Source organism: Vulpes lagopus, chromosome 21, assembly GCF_018345385.1.
Source record: "Vulpes lagopus strain Blue_001 chromosome 21, ASM1834538v1, whole genome shotgun sequence".
Classification (NCBI taxonomy): Eukaryota; Metazoa; Chordata; class Mammalia; order Carnivora; family Canidae; genus Vulpes; species Vulpes lagopus.
This window is the reverse complement of record NC_054844.1, coordinates 34,199,362-34,217,955: the sequence shown is the minus strand read 5'-3', so window position 1 is coordinate 34,217,955 and position 18,594 is coordinate 34,199,362. Positions and strand designations below refer to the sequence as shown.

The following is an 18,594-nucleotide window of genomic DNA, read 5'->3' as shown; positions in this document are numbered from 1 at the left end:
AAGTACAGTCTTTATTTGCTTTTTAAAAAATATTCAACATAGAGTTTAAGTAGCAATTCCTTTTGGACATACAGATTAGATCTGACTCCTAATTTCATTTATATAAAACTTCAAAAATTCATCTTAAGGAACCAAAGACACTGACAATTAACTAATATATTAACAGCATTTGAAATATATAGGACATCATACTTATTTCAATGTTGTATCTTTAATTATATTCAATGAAATAAATAATGCCAAAATATCAAGGTAAATTCCTAATGCAATAGAAAAGTCAAATATGTTATTTCCATGATTTGTAATAATGTATATAAATCCTACTCTTTACACAAAATTTTTTTAAATTTTATTTATTTATTCATGGGAGACACAGAGAGAGAGGCAGAGACACAGGCAGAGGGAGAAGCAGGCTCCTCGCAGGGAGCCTGACGTGGGACTGGATCCCAGGACCCCGGGGATCATGACCTGAGCTGAAGGCAGATGCTCAACCACTGAGCCACCCAGACGCCCCTACACAAAATTTATATACTTAAATTTCATCTTTTTGATACTGTTACTGCTTTTCTTCTTCAGTTATATTCAATATTAAACAATGGGGCAGCCCGGGTGGCTCAGCGGTTTAGCGCCACCTTCAGCCCAGAGCCTGATCCTGGAGACCTGGGATGGAGTCCCATGTAGTGCTCCCTGCATGGAGCCTGCTTCTCCCTCTGCCTGTGTCTCTGCCTCTCTCTGTCTCTCATGAATAAATAAATAAAATCTTTAGGAAAAAAAAAACAGTAAATCAATACTAAACAATGTATGGAATTTCAAGTTATAGACAGACCTGGGTTTGAATGCCAGTTTCATCACTTGCTAGGTAGATGATTTTATATGCATAATTCATGACACTGTGAAGCTGTGGTTTTCTTATTTACAAAATGTGGTATTAATAATATTCACTGTTTTATAAAATTTACTTGAAAGTATCTAACACAGTGCTTAGTACTTTAGTTTTCCTTTCTTTACCATATATATATATATATATATACATATATATATATATCAGTTATAGTAAAACATTTGAAAAAGATCATTCAGTTCATGAAGTCAATATAAAAATGAAGAAAATTAAAATTTTTTTCTGGATCACACAATTCCTGTAATACTGTTTACAGACCTATGTTACAGAATAAGATGCATAAATTCTAAGCCAAGGGGCAGCTGGGTGGCTCAGTCAGTTAAATGTCTTGACATGGTTGATTTCAGCTCAGGTCATGATTTCAGGGTTGGAGATGGAGTCCCACACTGGGCTCCACACTCTACCCCTCCCTTGCCTCTCTCCCTCCGTCAAAAAAAAAAAAAAAAAATTAAGCTGAAAATTAGAAAAAGTGTTTCCTTGGGCCTATACACAGTAGCTGATTCCATTCTATTTTAATAGCATATATTTTCATCAACTAGGTCTTTCACCTGTAATTTTGTCTCCATGTCTTCTCTAAAGTAACATCATTAATTCCAAATACACTTCCTCTGGATGATAGTGGCATTAAAAATCTCCACATTAGGGGCACCTGGATGGCACAGTCGGTTGAGTGTCTGACTCTTGGTTTTACCTAGGGTTATCTCTCAGGGTCATGAGATTGAATTCCCTGTGGGGCTCAGCACAGAATCTGCTTGGGATTCTCTCTCCTTCTCCCTCTGTCCCTCCTGCTCATTCTCTCTCTCTCTAAAATAAAATAAATAGATCTTTAAAAAATCTCTACACTAAAACATAATACAATTTATAAAGTGCTTCTATATGCACACCCAAAATGTATGTTAATTAAATGGAATTCCACAAAGGTGGTTAGGGCAGACTTAATTACCCCAACTTATAAACCTAGAAACTAAATGCCCAAAAGCTAGTGATTTGCCCAGTCACTAGTAAATGCTAAGCTGGATCTTATGACAAAGGCCCCTGACCTCCTTCCACAGTTTATTCAACTCACCAAACTTCTGGCTGGACATCCATAATATTTACTAAAGGATAATAACAGTGTATGTACATAGAGTGTTTCCACAGCCACTGAAGAAACCTAAATACGTCACTCCAAAGCCCTACTCACACATAATGTTAAAAAGGTAGAAGTGATACCTCTATTATTACTTAGTAATAAAGTTAAACAAACAAACAGGCACACCTGGGTGGCTCAGTTGGTTAAGCAACTGCCTTTGGATCAGGTCATGATCTTAGGGTCCTGGGACCGAGCCCCATGTCAGGCTCCCTTCTCAGCTGGGAGCCTGCTTCTCCCTCTCCCTCTCTCCTTCTGCCCTTCCTCACTATCTGTGGTCAAATAAATAAATAAAATATTTCTTTTAAAAAAAGACTAAGAAGAAAAAAACCACATACACATGAATATATCAAAAAGAAAAAATTTATGCCCCACTTTTTTGGTATCTGTTTTGAAGAGAAAGTTATAGAGTAAAAATAAAACAAACATTGTAAGTTCTCTCTAGTAAAGATGGAGCAAAATCTTCTACAATTGAATGCTTTCATTCATCTTTCATTAAATCTGTATACCTGAAAAACTCTCATTTGAAAATGACTTCTAGGGACACCTGGGTGGCTCAGCGGTTGAGCGTTTGCCTTTGGCTCAGGTTGTGATCCCAGGATCCTGGGATTGAGTCCCACATCAGGCTCCTTGCAGGGAGCCTGCTTCTCCCTCTTCCTGTGTCTCCCAACTCTCTCTCTGTGTCTCTCATTAATAAATAAATAAAATCTTAAAAAAAATAAGAAATAAATTCTAAAAAATTATTCCTACATGAGGACAGCTAGAATGTTTAAAAGAAAAAGCTCTCCACCAAATCAGGAAATCTACATAAAAGTGTCCGACAGCTACCATATAACCCTGGGCAAAGAACAGAGGATGTATGTTCTTGGATCATAGGTCTAAAACTCTGAAAGTCTGATTCCATTTTAAGACAAAAATGCAAACATCTACTTTTACTGTCAAAAATAGCTAAAATCCACTATGGTTGCTTCCCACTAAATATATTTTAACATGTACAAAGTCCTACGTCATAACTTACATTATAGAAGACATGAATATTTCCTATATCATAGTTTAGCATTCATAGTGAGTTAGATGAGCAATTACTGTTTACTCTTCTTTCATTTTTACCTGACAACAAAAACAAGCCATTCTTTCAGGTGGATAAAAAACCCTTGACAAGGTAAGGCAGGACCAAATTCTAATCAATCTTCTCATACAAAACCAGCATTCTAGAATCTTCAGACTTCTGGGAAAGCTCTAAAGACACAAGTTGTCACAAAGACATCTTTTTCTTTTGTTTTTCCTTTAAGGCAGTGAAGCAGCTGCTCCCTGAATACCAACCAGCATAGACTGTCAGGCGATGTTTACTCTTGCTGAAAAGCCAAGTATACCAAAAATAGAAAGAAAAAAAAAAATGAAGGAAGAGAATACAAGTAACAAAGTTACAGAAAGACAATGTGGGTTGGTGAAGAGAATCTCTAACTGCTAAGAGTAGATGGAAATAGCAAATTTTGAGAATTAGAATCATGGATCATCTGTTCAACATATTTGGGATGCTGGAAGGCAGGAATGAAAAGAATGATACAGTGAGAGTACTATGTTCTTGAGAAAATTCTGAGACTTTTTGATAAAATGGAGATATATATATATATACTTTTTTAAATTACAAAGTAATTACAACCATATCCCTTTTTTGTGGTAGTAACACTTAAGATCTCTTAGCACATTTTAAGTATACAGTGTTTTTTAAAAATATTTTATTTATTTATTCATGAGCGAGCGAGAGAGAGAGAGAGAGAGAGGCAGAGACACAGCCCAAGGGAGAAGCAGGCTCCCTGTAGGGAGCCCGATGCAGGACTTGATCCCAGGTCTCCAGGATCACGCCCTGGGCTGAAGGCGGCACTAAACCACTGAGCCACCTGGGCTGCCCTAAGGATACAGTATTATTAACTATAATCACTTACCTGTATATTAGATCCCCAGATTTTATTCATTATATAGATGATAATTTATACTAACATCTCTTTTCCCTCAACCTCTAGCCCCTAGCTCCTACTGATCACTAATAGTCTGCTTCCATGAATTCAGCTTTTTTAGATTCCACATCTAAGTGAAATTATAGACTACTTAGTCTTTCTCTGGCTTATTAGTATAATGTCCTCGAGGTCCATCCATTTTGTCACAAATGGCAGGATGTCCTTTCTTATAGCTGAATATACTCCATTGTGTATATACACCATATCTTCTGTATTCATTTACATTGCTTTCAGGTCTTAACTGCGAATAATTTTGCAATGAACAGCACCTGAGATCTTCTTTTCATTACCTTGGGATGTATACTCCAATGTGGGATTTCTGGATCATATGAGTCTTATTTTCATTTTCTTGAGGGACCCCCATACTGTTTTCCATAGTGGCTGCACTAACTTACATTTCTACCAACAGTGCCCAGGGTTTCCTCTCCTCCACACCCTAACACTTGATCTCATCTTTTTGATGACAGCCATTCTAACAGGCGTTGAGATGCTATCTCATTGTAGTTTTGATTTTCATTTCCCAGATAATTAGTGATGCTGAGTATCTTTTTGTATACCTGTTAGTCATATGTATGTCTTCTTTGAAAAAAAACGTCTATTTGGTTCTATTGTTCAATTTTTAATTGGACTGATTTTTTTGGTACCGAGTTGCATAAGTTCTTTATATATTTTAGATATTAACCTCTTATCAGATATATGATTCGCAAATATTTTTTACCATTCCTTAGGGTTGCTTTTTTGTTTTGTTGATGGCTTCCTTTGCTGTGCAGAAGCTTTTTAGTTTGAGTGATTCCACTTATTTTTGTTTTTGCTGCTGAATCCAAAAAACTCATTGCCAAGACTGATGTCAGAGAACTGACCACCTATGTTTTCTTCTAGGTGTTCTATGGTTTTAGTTCTTACCTTCAAATCTTTAATCCACTTGGAATTGATTTTCATATATGGCATAAAATAGGGGTCCAGTTTCATTATGTTGTATGTAGCTACCCAGTTTTCCCAATGCTATTTATTGAAAAGACTGCCCTTTCCTTACTGTATATTCTTGGCTCCTATATTATAAATTAATTGGCCATATATGCATAGGTTTATTTCTGAGATTTCTATTTTGTTCCATTGATCTATGTGTCTGTTTTTATGCCAATACCATATTGTTTTAATAACTATATAGTTTGAAATCAGGAAGCATTATGCCTCCAGCTTTGTTCTTAAGATTGCTTTGGAAAAAAAAAAAAAAGATTGCTTTGGCAATTTGGGGTCTATTATGATTCTATACCCATTTTAGGATTATTTGTTCTAGTTCTGTGAAAAATGCCATTGATTTTTGGGATAAGAATTGCACTGAATCTGTGGATTGCCTTGGGCAGTATGGATATTTAACAATTCTTCCAATCTATGAGCATAGAAAATCCTTCCATTTATTTGTCTTCTTTCTTCTTCAACCTTTTTCATTAATGTTTTAAGTGTAAAGGTGTTTTGTCTCTTTGGTTATATTTATTTCAAGTATTTTCTTTTTGAAGCTACTGTAAATCAAACAGTTTTCTTAACTTCTCTTTTTGATAGTAATTACTGTATAGAAACACAACTGACCTTTGCATATTGATTTTGTATCCCACAACTTTATTGAATTTATGTATTAGTTCTAACAGCTTTTTGGTAGACTCTTTAGGGTTTTCTATATATAATACAATGTCACCAGCAAAAAAAGTCTTACTTCTCCCTTCCCAATTTGGATGCTTTTATTTGTCTTGCCTAACTGTTCTTGCTAGGACTTCCAGTACAATGTTGTTTAAAGGTGACAAGAGTGGACCAGTTGTCTGTTCTTGATTTTACATGAAAAGCTTTCAGCTTTTTATCACTAAGTATGATGTTAATGCTGGGCTTGTCATATCAGCCCTTTATTATGCTGAGGTATATTCCCTCTATACCCAGTTTGTTCGGAGTTGTTTTTTTTTTTTTTTTAATCATGAATGGACATTAAATTCTGTCAAATACTTTTTTTTTGCACCTATAGAGAAAATCATATATTTTATCCTTCATTTTGTGAATACGATATATTAGATCAACTGATCTGTGGGTACTGAACAATCCTTGCATCCCTGGCATAAATCTCAAGTGATTATGGTGTGTGATCCTTTTAATGTGCTGTTGAATTTGGTTTGCTAATATTTTATTGAAGATTTCCACATCTATATTTATCAGAGGTATTGCCATATAATTTTCTTTTCTGGTAGTGCTCGTGTCTGGTAATGCTGACCTCAAAATGAGCCTGGAAGTATTCCCTTTTCTGTTGTTTTTTTGTTTGTTTGTTTTTTGTTTGTTTTTTTGGAAGAATTTAAGAAGCATTGGATTAGTACTTTTTAAATATTTGGAAGAATTTACCAGTGAAATAATATGAGAAAATTATTTAACTTCTAAGTCTTTTCTATAAAATGGAGATACTTACATATTGGATTTCTGAATGAGTAAGAAAAAAATACTTAATATAGTAACTAGAATGAGGTAGTTACATAATAAATATTAGGTCGCTATGACATTACCCACCCCTCCCAAAATAAAAGCACACTCTGGTCAAATATGTCCCATATGAATATTCATTATTCCCACTTTGGTATGGTCAAGATGAGCAGTGCCTGCAGTTAAGTACCAATTTTAGCATAACCTATGGAAAAAATTATATGAGCAAACTGCTCATTTTTCTGGTAGCTACTTTCAAGTTGTGGTTACTTAAGATTCAAGTTTTTTTTTTAAGTTTTTTTTTTATTTTTTATTTATTTATGATAGTCACAGAGAGACAGAGAGAGAGAGAGAGGCAGAGACACAGGGAGAGGGAGAAGCAGGCTCCATGCACCGGGAGCCCGACGTGGGACTCGATCCCAGGTCTCCGGGATCGCGCCCTGGGCCAAAGGCAGGCGCTAAACCACTGCGCCACCCAGGGATCCCTGTTTTGTTTTTTATTTTATTTTCCTTCTATATGTCTACTTGACCCTCAAATAACAGGTTTCAACTGTATGGGTACACTTACATGCGGATTTTTTACAGTTCATTACTATAAATGTATTTTTCTTTCTTATGGTTTTTAAAAAGATTATGTACTTATTTATTTATTTGAGAGAGAGTGAGAGACAGCAGGAGCAGGGGGAGGAGCAGTGGGAGAGGAAGAAGCATTTTCCCCACTGAGCTGGGACCCGATGCAGGACTTGATCCAACGACACTAGGATCATACCTGAGTGAAAGGCAGACACTTAACTAAGCCACTCAGTACTTACGTTTAGGGGGAGTCAAAATTTACATATGAATTTTTGACTGCATGGGAGGTAAGTACACCAAACCCCTATGTTATTCAAGGGTTAACTGTATGTTTTTTTTACTACCATCTTTATTTTTTAAATTCAATTAACATAGTTTCAGATGTAGAATTTAGTGATTCATCAGTCCTATATAATATCCAGTTCTCACATCATGTGTCCTCCTTTATATTCATCATGCAGTTACCCCATTCTCCTACTGCCCCTCCCTCCAGAAATTCTCAGTTTGTTTACCATGATTAGGAGTCTCTTATGGTTTGTCCCCCCTCTCTGTTTTTGTCTTTAATTTTTCCCTCTTCCTTTATGATCTTCTATTTTGTTTCTTTAATTCCACATAAGGGAGATCATATAATTGTTTTTCTCTGATTGACTTATTTTGCTTAGCATAATACCCTCTAGTTCCATCTACATCATTGCAATTGGCAAGATTTCATTCTTTTTGATGGCTGAGTAATACTGCATTGTATGTATATATGCATGCATGTGTATGTACACACAGACACACACACACACCCCAAATCTTCTTTATTCATTCATCTGTCAATGGACACCTGGGCTTTCTTATTTCCATATTTTGGCTATTGTGGATATTGCTGCTATAAAATTGGGGTGCATGTGCCCCTTGGATCACTACATTTCTATCTTTGGGGTAGTTCAACTGGTAGTTGAACTGGTAGTTCAATCCAGTAGTTCAACTGCTGGGTCATAGAGTAGCTCTATTTCAACTTTCGGAGGAACCTCCATACTGTTTTCAAGAGTGGCTGCACCAGTTTGCATTTCCACCAACAGAGTAAGAGGGTTCCCCTTCCTCCACATCCACCCCAACATCTGTCGTTTCCTGACTTGTTAATTTTCACCATTCTGACTGGTGTGAGGTGGCATCTCATTGTGGTTTTTATTTTTATTTCCCTAATGCTGAGTGATATTGAGTATTTTTTTCATGTGTCTCTTGGCCATTTATATGCCTTCTTTGGAGAAATGTCTGTTTATGTTTTATGCCCATTTCTTGATTGGATTATTTTTTCTTTGGGTGTTGAGTTTATAAGTTCTTTATAGTTTTTGGATACTAGCCGTTTATCTGATAAGACATTTGCAAATATCTCCTCCCATTCTGTCAGTTGTCTTTGGTTTTGTCAACTGTTTCCTTTGCTGTGCAAAAGCTTTTTATCTTCATGAAGTCCCAATGTTTCATTTTTGCCTTTGTTTCCCTTGCCTTTGGAGACACGTCTACCAAGAAGTCACTGTAGCCGAGGTCAAAGAGGTTGCTGCCTGGGATCTCCTCTAAGATTTTGATGGACTCTTGTCTCACATTTAGGTCTGTCAACTTTTTGAGTTTATTTTTGTGTATGGTATAAGGGAATGGTCCAGTTTCTTTCTTCTGTATTTGGCTGTCCAGTCTTTTTTCCATTGGATATTCTTTCCTGATTTGTCAAAGATTAGTCAACTGCAGAGTTGAGGGTCCATTTCTGGGTTCTACTCTGTTCCACTGATCCATATGTCTGTGTTTGTGCCAGTATCATACTGCCTTGATGATTATAGCTTTGTAATAGAGCTTGAAGTCCAGGATTGTGATGCCACCAGCTTTGGTTTTCTTTTTCAACATTCCTTTGGCTATTTGGGGACTTTTCTTGTTCCATACAAATTTTAGGATTATCTGTTCCAGCTCTGTGAAAAAATTTGATGGTATTTTGATAGGGATTACACTGAATATATAGACTGCTCTAGGTAGCATAGATATTTTAACAATATTTGTTCTTCAACCAAGGAGCATGGGATGCTTTTTCCATTTCTTTGTGTCTTCCTCAATTTTTTTCATGAGTGTTCTACAGTTTTCTGAGTACAGATCATTTGCCTCTTTAGTTAGATTTATTCCTAGGTATCTTATGGTTTGGGGCTCAATTGTAAATGGGGTCAACTCTTTAATTTCTCTTTCTTCTGTCTCATTGTGAATGTATAGGAATGCAAACTGATTTCTGTGCATTGATTTTTGTATCTTGCCACATTGTTGCTGAATTCCTATATGAGTTCCAGCAATTTTGGGGTGCAGTGGTTTGGGTTTTCCCCATAGAGTATCATGTCATCTGTGAAGAGTGATTGTCTGACTTCTTCCTTGCTGATTTGGATGCCTTTTATTTTTGTTATCTAATTGCTAAGGCTAGGACTTCTAATACTATGTTGAACAGCCCAGTGGGGATAGTGGACATCCCCGCCGTGTTCCTGACCTTAGACGTAAGCTCTCAGTAATTTTCCCCATTGAGGATGATATTCACTGTGGGCTTTCTGTATATGGCTTTTATGATATTGAGATATGTTCCCTCTATCCCTACACTGTGAAGTTTTAATCAAGAAAGGATGATGTACCTTGTCAGGTGCTTTTTCTGTATCCATTGAGAGTATCATATGGTTCATATCCTTTCTTTTATTAATGTATCGTATCACATTGATTGATTTGCAGATGTTGAACCACTTTTGCAGTCCAGAAATATATCCCATGTGGCCATAGTGAACAATCCTTTTAATGTACTGTTGGATTCTATTGGCTAGTATCTTGGTAAAAATTTTGCCATGCATGTTCGTAAGAGATACTGTCTTGTATTTCTTTTTGGTGGAGTCTTTGTCTGGTTTGGGGATCAAAGTAATGCTGGCATCTTGAACAAGTTTGGAAGTTTTCCTTCTTTTTCTGTTTTTTGAAATGGCTTCAGAAGAATAGGTATTAATTCTTCTTTAAATGTTTGGTAGAATTCTCCTGGGAAGCCATATGGCCCTGGACTCTTCTTTATTGGGAGATTTTTGATAACTGCTTCAATTTCCTTGCTGGTTATAGGTCTGTTCAGGTTTTCTATTACTTCCTGTTATAGTTTTGGTAATTTATACATCTCTAGGAATGCATCCATTTCTTCCAGATTGCCTAATTTGTTAGCATATAGTTACTCATAATACATCCTTATAATTGCTTGTGATTTCTCCTCTCATTTATGGTTTTATTTATTTGGCTCATTTCCCTTTTCTTTTTGTTAAGTCTGGCTAGGGGTTTATCAGTTTCATCAATTCTTTCCAAGAACCAGCTCTTAGTTTCGTTGATCTGCTCTACTGTTTTTGTTTGTTTCTGTATCATTTACTTCTGCTCTAATCTTTATTATTTTCCTTCTTCTGCTGGCATAGACATTATTGGCTGTTCCTTTTCCAGCTCCTTTAGGTGTCAGGTTAGGTTGTATATTTGAGGCTTCTTTTTTTTTTTTTTTTAAAGACTTTATTTATTTATTTATTCATGAGGAGGCAGAGACACAGGCAGAGGGAGAAACAGGCTCTCTGTGGGGAACCTGATGTGGGACTCAATCCCAGGACTCCGGAATCATGCCCTAAGCCGAAGGCAGACATTCAACCACTGAGCTACCCAGACGTCCTGAGACATCTTGCTTCTTGAGGTAGGTGTTTATTATAGTATATTTCCTTTTTAGGACCACTTTTGCTGTATCCCAAAGGTTTTGAACAGTTATGTTTTCATTTTCGTTTGTTTCCATGAATTTTTAAATTTTTCCTTTAATTTCCTAGTTGGCACATTAATTCTTCAGTAGGATGCTCTTTAGCCTCTGTGTATTTGAGTTCTTTCCAAATTTCCTTTTGTGATTGAGTTCAAGTTTCAAAGCATTGTGGTCTGAATATATGCAGGGAATGATCCTAACTCTTTTGGTACCAGTTGAGACCTAATTTGCGATCCCATATATGATCTATTCTAGAGAATGTTCCATGTGCACTCAAGAAGAATGTGTATTCTGCTGCTTTAGGATGGAATGCTCTGAATATATCTGTGAAGTCCATCTGGTCCCGTGTATCATGCAAAGCCCTTGTTTCCCTGTTGATCTGCTTAGACGATCTCTCCATTGCAGTGAGTGAGGTGTTAAGTCCTCTACTATTATTGTATTATTTTCAATGTGTTTCCTCAATTTTGTCATTAATGTGTTTATATAATTGGATGCTTCCATGTTGGAATAAATATTGAGAATTGCTAAGGAGACTATCCAACAACAAGATCTAAGTATGACATAGTGTACTTCTTCATCTCTCGTTATAGTCTTTGATTTAAAATCTAATTTGTCTGATATAAGGATTATTACCCCAATTTTCTTTTGATGTCCATTAGCATGCTAAATGGTTTTCCACCCCCTCATTTATGAACTGGAGGTGTCTTTAGGTCTAAAATGAGTCTCTTGCAGATAGCATATTCATGGGTCTTGCTTTTTAATCCAATCTGATACCCTGTGTCTTTTGATTGGAGCATTTAGCCTATTTACATTCAGAGTAACTACTGAAAGATATGAATTTAGTGCCACTGTATTACCTGTAAAGTCACTGTTTCTATATATTGTTTCTCTTCCTTTCTGGTCTGTTACTTTTAGTTTCTGTTTGTTCCGGAAGCTTTTTATATTTGCTTCTATTTTTAATTACAATCTTGTTGGATAAAGTATTCTCGGCTGCATGTTTTTCTCACTTAATACCCTGAACATATTATGTCAGTCCTTTCTGGCCTTCCAGGTCTCTGTGGATAAGCTGCTGCCAATCTAATGTTTCTACTCTTATAGGTAATGGACCTCTTGCTCCAAGCTGCTTTTAGGATTTTCTCTTTGAGATTTACAAGTTTCACTATTATATGTCAAAATATTGACCTATTTTTACTGATTTTGAGGGTGGAGTTCTCTGGGCCTCCTGGAATTGAATGCCTGGTTCCTTCCCCAGATTAGGAAGTTCTCAGCTATAATTTGTTCTAATATACCTTTTGTGCCCTGCCTTTCATCTTCTTCTGGGATCCCAATTATGTTTTGCTGTATAGTATCACTTATCTCTCAAATTCTCTCCTGGTGATCCAGTAGCTGTTTATCTTTCTTTCTCTCAGCTTCCTTATTCTCCAACATTTTGTCTTCTATATCACTAAGTCTCTCTTTTGCCTCCTTTATCCTAGCAGTTAGAGCCTCCATTTTTGATTGCAGCATTAACAGCCTTTTTGATTTCTACTTAATTCAACTTCAGTTCTTTTGTTTCTTCAGAAAGAGATTCCCTAGTGCCTTCTATGCTCTTTCCAAGCCCAGGTAGTATCTTTATAATTGTTATTCTGAACTTTAGTTCTGATATCTTATTTATGTCTATACTGATTAGGTACCTAGAAGTCAGTACTGCCTCATGTTCTCTTTTTATGAGGGGAGTTTTTTTTTGTCTTGTCATTCTGTTCAGAAAAGAATACATAAACGAGAGAATAATACACTAAAATGGCAAAATCCACCCCAGAGAAATATATAGTAAACAGTTCAGAAGACACCTGAACTGAAACAAAAAAAAATTTTTTTTAAAGAGGCAGAGGGAATATAATCAGGTGAAGAGAACAGAGCAATATACTAGATCCTGGATGTATTTTGGTCTGTTTGTTAGAAGAAACTGTATCCCAAAATTGCAAAGAAAGAAAAATTTATGTATTTACAAAAATAAAATTAAATACAATGAAAGAATAGAATGTAACCGTAAAAATGAAAATTAAAAGACAAAAAAATATAAGGAATATACACAGGTGAAGAGAACAGAGCCATACACTAGAGCCTGGGTGTATTTTGGTCTGTAGAAAAAATTACAGAAGAAACTACATTCCAAAATTGTGAAGAAACACATATAGAACATATATATGTATATGTATATATGTTTTTGTCTATATACGTATATAAAATAAAAAATTGGTTGAAAAAAGAAAAACAGGGATCCCTGGGTGGCGCAGCGGTTTGGCGCCTGCCTTTGGCCCAGGGCACGATCCTGGAGACCCAGGATCGAATCCCACATCAGGCTCCCGGTGCATGGAGCCTGCTTCTTCCTCCGCCTGTGTCTCTGCCTCTCTCTCTCTCTCTGTGACTATCATAAATGAAAAAAAAAAAAAAAATTAAAATTGAAAGACTAAAGAATCGTGGTGAAAAAAACATGAATTCTGTATGCTATTTTCCCTTAGCACTGGAGTTTTGCACTTCTGTGTGATCTGTAAACTTGGTCTTAGCCTATGTTCTTGTTGATCTTCTCAGGGAGGGACCTGTTGCCCTGATTACCAGGTGTCTTTGCCCCAGGCTGAGCAGCACCACCTATTCCAGGGGGCCAGGCACCCTCAGGGGAAAAATGTCAATCCCTCCTATCTCCCTGGTCTCTGTCCACACTGCTCACCCAGCCTATGATGGAGCATTTCCATCTCAGGCATGCAACCCTGTTTCAATTCCCCAAACCCTGCAGATTCCTGCAGTGTGCTCCCCCACCATTCTTCCCAGGGAAGGAAGGGGAGTCTCGATGGTTCTGTCAGCTGTGGGGGCTCTGCTCAGAGAACAGTCGCACCAACTGTGCCCTGGTTTGAGGTTTATGGCAATCCCGCACTTAGAGCCCACTCCTGGGCTCTCTGATTGCAAGCTGGCTTTCCTGAATGACTGGGAGTCCTCAGACAACCCCAATCTTCTTGTGACCCTGAGGAACCTGAGACCACACTGTTCCACCTAGGATTACGCCCCAGCTTCACCACCTGAGCGCCTTTCAGGCAGCACTGGAACAGACTTCTAGAAGTTCTGATTTTGCACTTAGCTGCTATATCACTTTCTGGTGGCAGCTTAAGGAGGCTCCCTCCCTCCACAGTCTATCTTCCCATATATAGCCTCAGATTCACTTCTCTGCACCCGGGAAAGTGGTTGCTTTTCTAAAAGCTAGTCTTTTCTTAGATCTCCAGTTGAGTTTACAGGTGTTCAGAATAATCTAATAGCTATCTAGCTCAATTCCTGGAAACAGGCAAAACTTGGGTTTCTTATTCCTCTGCCATCTTCAACTTTTCCCCCAGTTTTTTTTTTTTCAAAGATTTATTTATTTATCTGAGAGAGACAGAAAAAGAACACAAGCATGAGTAGGGGGAGGGGGAGAGGGAGCGAATCTTCAAGTAGACTTCCCACTGAGCACAGACCCTGCCCCCCTACTTGGGGCTCAATCCCACAACTCAAGAGATCATGACCTGAGCCAAAACAAAGAGTTGGACACTTCACCAACTAAGTCACCCAGGCACCACACGACTTAAGTTTTAAATGTAGCAAATTATCCTCAAGGTTTGACAGTAAAGAATAACAGCAGCTGTACCACACAGTCCATCTCATTTACTTTATGATTCCTCTTTAAATTGATTTTAAAGATGTAACAAACCTTTGATGAAGGTACTGCTGAAGAACTTGAGGGTGAAGTGTCTCTTGATGTTTTCAAAGATTGAACAGGTCTCTCCTTACCTATACAACAAAATATAAAATGCAGTTTTGTATCTCATTTGTTTTTAATTAGAATGATTTTGTAATCAAATAAATGAGGAGGGGGTGTCATATACTTAAATTTTAGTACTGAAGTCTTCATTACATTATTAAATTAAAACCATTAATATCTAAATCTACCTCTCTCTCTTTCTCAGAGGCAGGGTACCATGAAAAATTTCAAATAATCTAGAACCAATGGACATCATATATGGTAATCTAGGCCATATTAATGCCAGTTAGCAAACACAGAATCACTAAGATCTCAAGAACGGGAAAAGATTAAAATCATAAATGCTTCCTCCTCCAAGTTCCTAAAATCTAACTTTTAATATGTCACAATAAAAATTCAAAAGCAGTTATTATATAAATGCCACAAAAAAGAGCTAGCTAATGATACGATAGCTCAAAGTGAGGGGCATATAGAAAATCTAGCAGATATTCCGGAAATATTTAGTTTAAAAAATAAAAATAAAAACTAGTAAACTATAATTTAGAGTGCTAACCCAATGCCTGGTATGAATACCCAAATATTTCTTAAATGTTTAAAAATAAAACTGTGTGAAACAGTCACTAACCTTTATCTTCAGTCACTACAGACATTAACGTAGTGCTCTAGTATATCACTGTTTTTATATAAACTTAAGCCAGAAAAATAGATTTAAACATTAGTCAGTTCAACAACACAGAAAATTGTTTTAAATATAATCATAAAAATAACTGTGAGCTGTTACTGATAGGAAAACATTTCATTTAATTATCTGTGTCAAATATAACATAAATCCTCTGCTCTTAATTGCTTAAAAATAGCTGACAAAATTATAATCACAGAGAAAAGGAGAAGGTGGCACCAAGTTTGGATTTACACAAACTGGTCAAGCTAGCCAGTGAGTTATGGCCAAGAAAGCAGTCAAGGGCAAAAGCAGAGACAAAACAACCTTGAAACTGAGGCAAAGCCAGCTTCAGTCAAAAAGTCTCTTAAGCTCTTCCTGATCTGGTCAAGATTGCTAAGTAGGAGCCTAGAGGCTAAAGGCTTCTGAGCACAAAGGGCAGAGTGAATAACAGCTCTTTCCAATGTCCTGCAGACCTGCAAAGTCTTTTGGCAGACACTACCCTCACCTCTCCAGGGACATCTGGCAATGTGTGAAGATATTTTTTCATTGCCCCAAGTGGAAGAGTGCCATTGGCACATCCTAAGCAGAGGCTAGGAATGCTGCTAAAACACCCTACAAATGCACAGGGCAGTCTCCCACAAGGAATTATCCAACCTCAAATGTCAATAGTACCAAGGTTGAGAACTCCTGCTCTAGGCACAGAATTCTACCTCTGAAACGCCAACAGTCTCACAGAAGACATAACCCTAGAATCTTTTAACTTGTGACATTAAAAGGCTTTCACACTAAGTTTAAAAGTTTTTCTTATGGCCCTTAAAAATCAAAAGTAAGATACCAACCGTCACTACATCCCCAAATGACTAAGAACACGGTTTATGTTATGTAGTCACTCCTACTGTATTTCCATTACCCATGGCAAATTCCACATTATACTGTGACAGCGTCAGTCTACTCCACTGCACCAAAAGCTCCTAGAGGTGCAAGTATCATACCTTATATCTAAATACCCAGGGTCTACCTAGTTCAAGTCCTTGAAAAAACGCAGAAGTACTCAGAAATTAGGTGAAAAGATAAATTGTTCTTCTACCCTTAGGACACAGTAACTTCTCCATTCTATTCAGATAAGCAATTCCTTGAAAGAAGGTGAGGAGCTCAACCAATCAGCACAGCAAACTATGCTAATTAAAGGCATAATTATAGGCTCAATTCTGACACATAGCGACTAGACACAGAACAAGCAGCTGTTAATCTCTTACTTAGCAAAATCTTACAAACACATCAGCACTATAGGTATGTCAAATATAGTATCAAGTGTAGTCTTAGGATCTTTCCTGATTTCAGCTGCCAGGGGCTAATTTAAGCAGATTTCTCAGTGCGCAGAAGCAAAGAAATACTGAAGGGTAGAGCAGGTGGTATGTCATATATCCACATATATTCATATATACCTGTTGCATGAAGGGCAGGGATAGGCAAGAAGCAAAGGATAAAGAAAAAGGATGCTACAGATGGCAGCGTAAAGAGCACAGAAAGGGTAAAAAGAAATCCCTGATCCTACTGTTGTCAGGTCCTATCTGTCAATGATTTGTTTGTTCTACGAATCTCAACTCCTTTGAGGTGGCTATTCCGGACCAGACAACCAACTCACATTTACCCTCCAAATCCTACTCCTTGTATCTACTACAATTAAACTCTGGTTCCAACTAAAGACTAATGGAGCAGTTATACACTTTTCCCATTTCTGTAACTTCTATCAATTCAAGTCCCCCACCCCTTCACAATCCCAAATCAAAAGCTAGCTCAAAACTCACCTCTTTCTGGATTTCCTTCATTCTGCCGTTTGTAGGAGGTACCAGCACGGATGGACTCTAGGGAAAGGTGGGCAAGGAGGAATTAACAGCAGCACCTCTGTGCCCAGGAGTGACAAGAGAAGAACCCAGAAGCAGGAGTGATGAGAACAGAAACTTCTGAGCATTTGCTGGTGACCCTAAACTCTTTTCTACCTTGCCTTCAAATTGGGATGCCTGAACAACTGCCACTGAGAAGTAACAGAACATGAGAAAATTTCTGTCTTTAAGATTAGAAGCTAATTGGGTCTGACAACAATGAAATGTTAAGATTAGACTAACCATGAATAGCATGAGCAGAAAGGAATGAGAAAAGGATCATATGATAAGACACCAAAAGTTGAAGATAAGGATCAGGTCTTATTCATCACTTTAAGCATCTACTCCAATCTCCATGAAGTAGGCAAAGGATTGGCTCAAGAATCTCACACATACACACACACACACACACACACACACACACACACACACAATCAAGAGAGAACAGTGAATCACCACTAGAAATCACAAAGAATATTGGAAAAATTTTCACAGTATATCATATCCGTTCCCTAGGCTTACAGTAGCTATCTGCAAGTAGTCATTCCGACTTGCTCACAAAAGTAGCCCATTACTAAATCTTGCTAGTTCTTTTTATACACTCTCCCACACGTGGATTTTCTTCATAACAAATCCACAGCTATGGTCTTGCTAGAATCCCTGTCTCTTATTTAGAATCTTGTAAATATTTTGTTAGCTTCCTTACCTGCAAACTCTTAGTGATGCAGGTGTAATTAACTTAAGTAGTCTAAATATACTGATATCTTTCTAATAAGATAAAAACTCTTTAACACTTCAAATTCTTCTATTTTAGATCCCAAATGGCCAATTTTACTTTATTTTTCCCCCTGAGAATTGTTTTGGCTCCCTGAATTAGAAAGAAATGTATTTCAAGAAATATGCAAATATTACCATGCTACTTCTGCAAGAATGCCATTCAAGATGCAATATCCTTGTCCCCTTGGTCACTGGTCTCTGTGTTATCAGGAAAATTTTTGTTCCTCCTGAGCATCTGATTTATCTTTATCTATTACTGAACACTTCTTAGCCAAATCCTTATTGATGTCAGCAACTGTTCCGAGCTTTCACACTGGCATTTATTCCTACTTTTATTTTCATGTTTCTTTTACAAAAAATTCTTCACCCATCTACTTGATCTTGTTTTATTACGTGTTTATTTTGTAACTTGTCTCCCATTCTTTATAGATCAAGAGATGAGAACACTGATATTTTCCAAGAGTGTCTGGAGTCTGGGGAGGGCTCAAACTATTGACAAGAGTAGCGTGTCCGTATCTCTTCCAAACTGCAAGTTCAGTGACTCCACATCAGTAACCTGAGTTCAGTCATTATGGCAGTATTCACTCCACGGCAAATGACTCATGCTGTTCCCCTAAAGAGGCAGTTTACCAACACACCACTGGTGCTGTGTTTATTGATTTCAATACCAAA

At 37.2% G+C, this 18,594-nt stretch overlaps 1 protein-coding gene across 14 annotated transcripts in view; it reads right to left on the bottom strand.

The window, feature by feature from the left end:
- PPHLN1 (periphilin 1) overlaps positions 1–18,594 on the bottom strand; it is a 140,149-nt gene that overhangs the window by 56,687 nt on the left and 64,868 nt on the right. For 12 of the 14 annotated variants that reach the window (XM_041735758.1, XM_041735755.1, XM_041735745.1 and 9 more), the window contains 2 exons: positions 17,071–17,127; positions 14,551–14,630 (listed from right to left, as the gene is read on the bottom strand). In XM_041735758.1, coding sequence (XP_041591692.1) covers positions 14,551–14,630; positions 17,071–17,127 — 137 coding nt within the window. The remainder of the gene's footprint in view (positions 1–14,550; positions 14,631–17,070; positions 17,128–18,594) is intronic. The other 2 variants (XM_041735751.1, XM_041735757.1) reach the window with 1 other exon arrangement.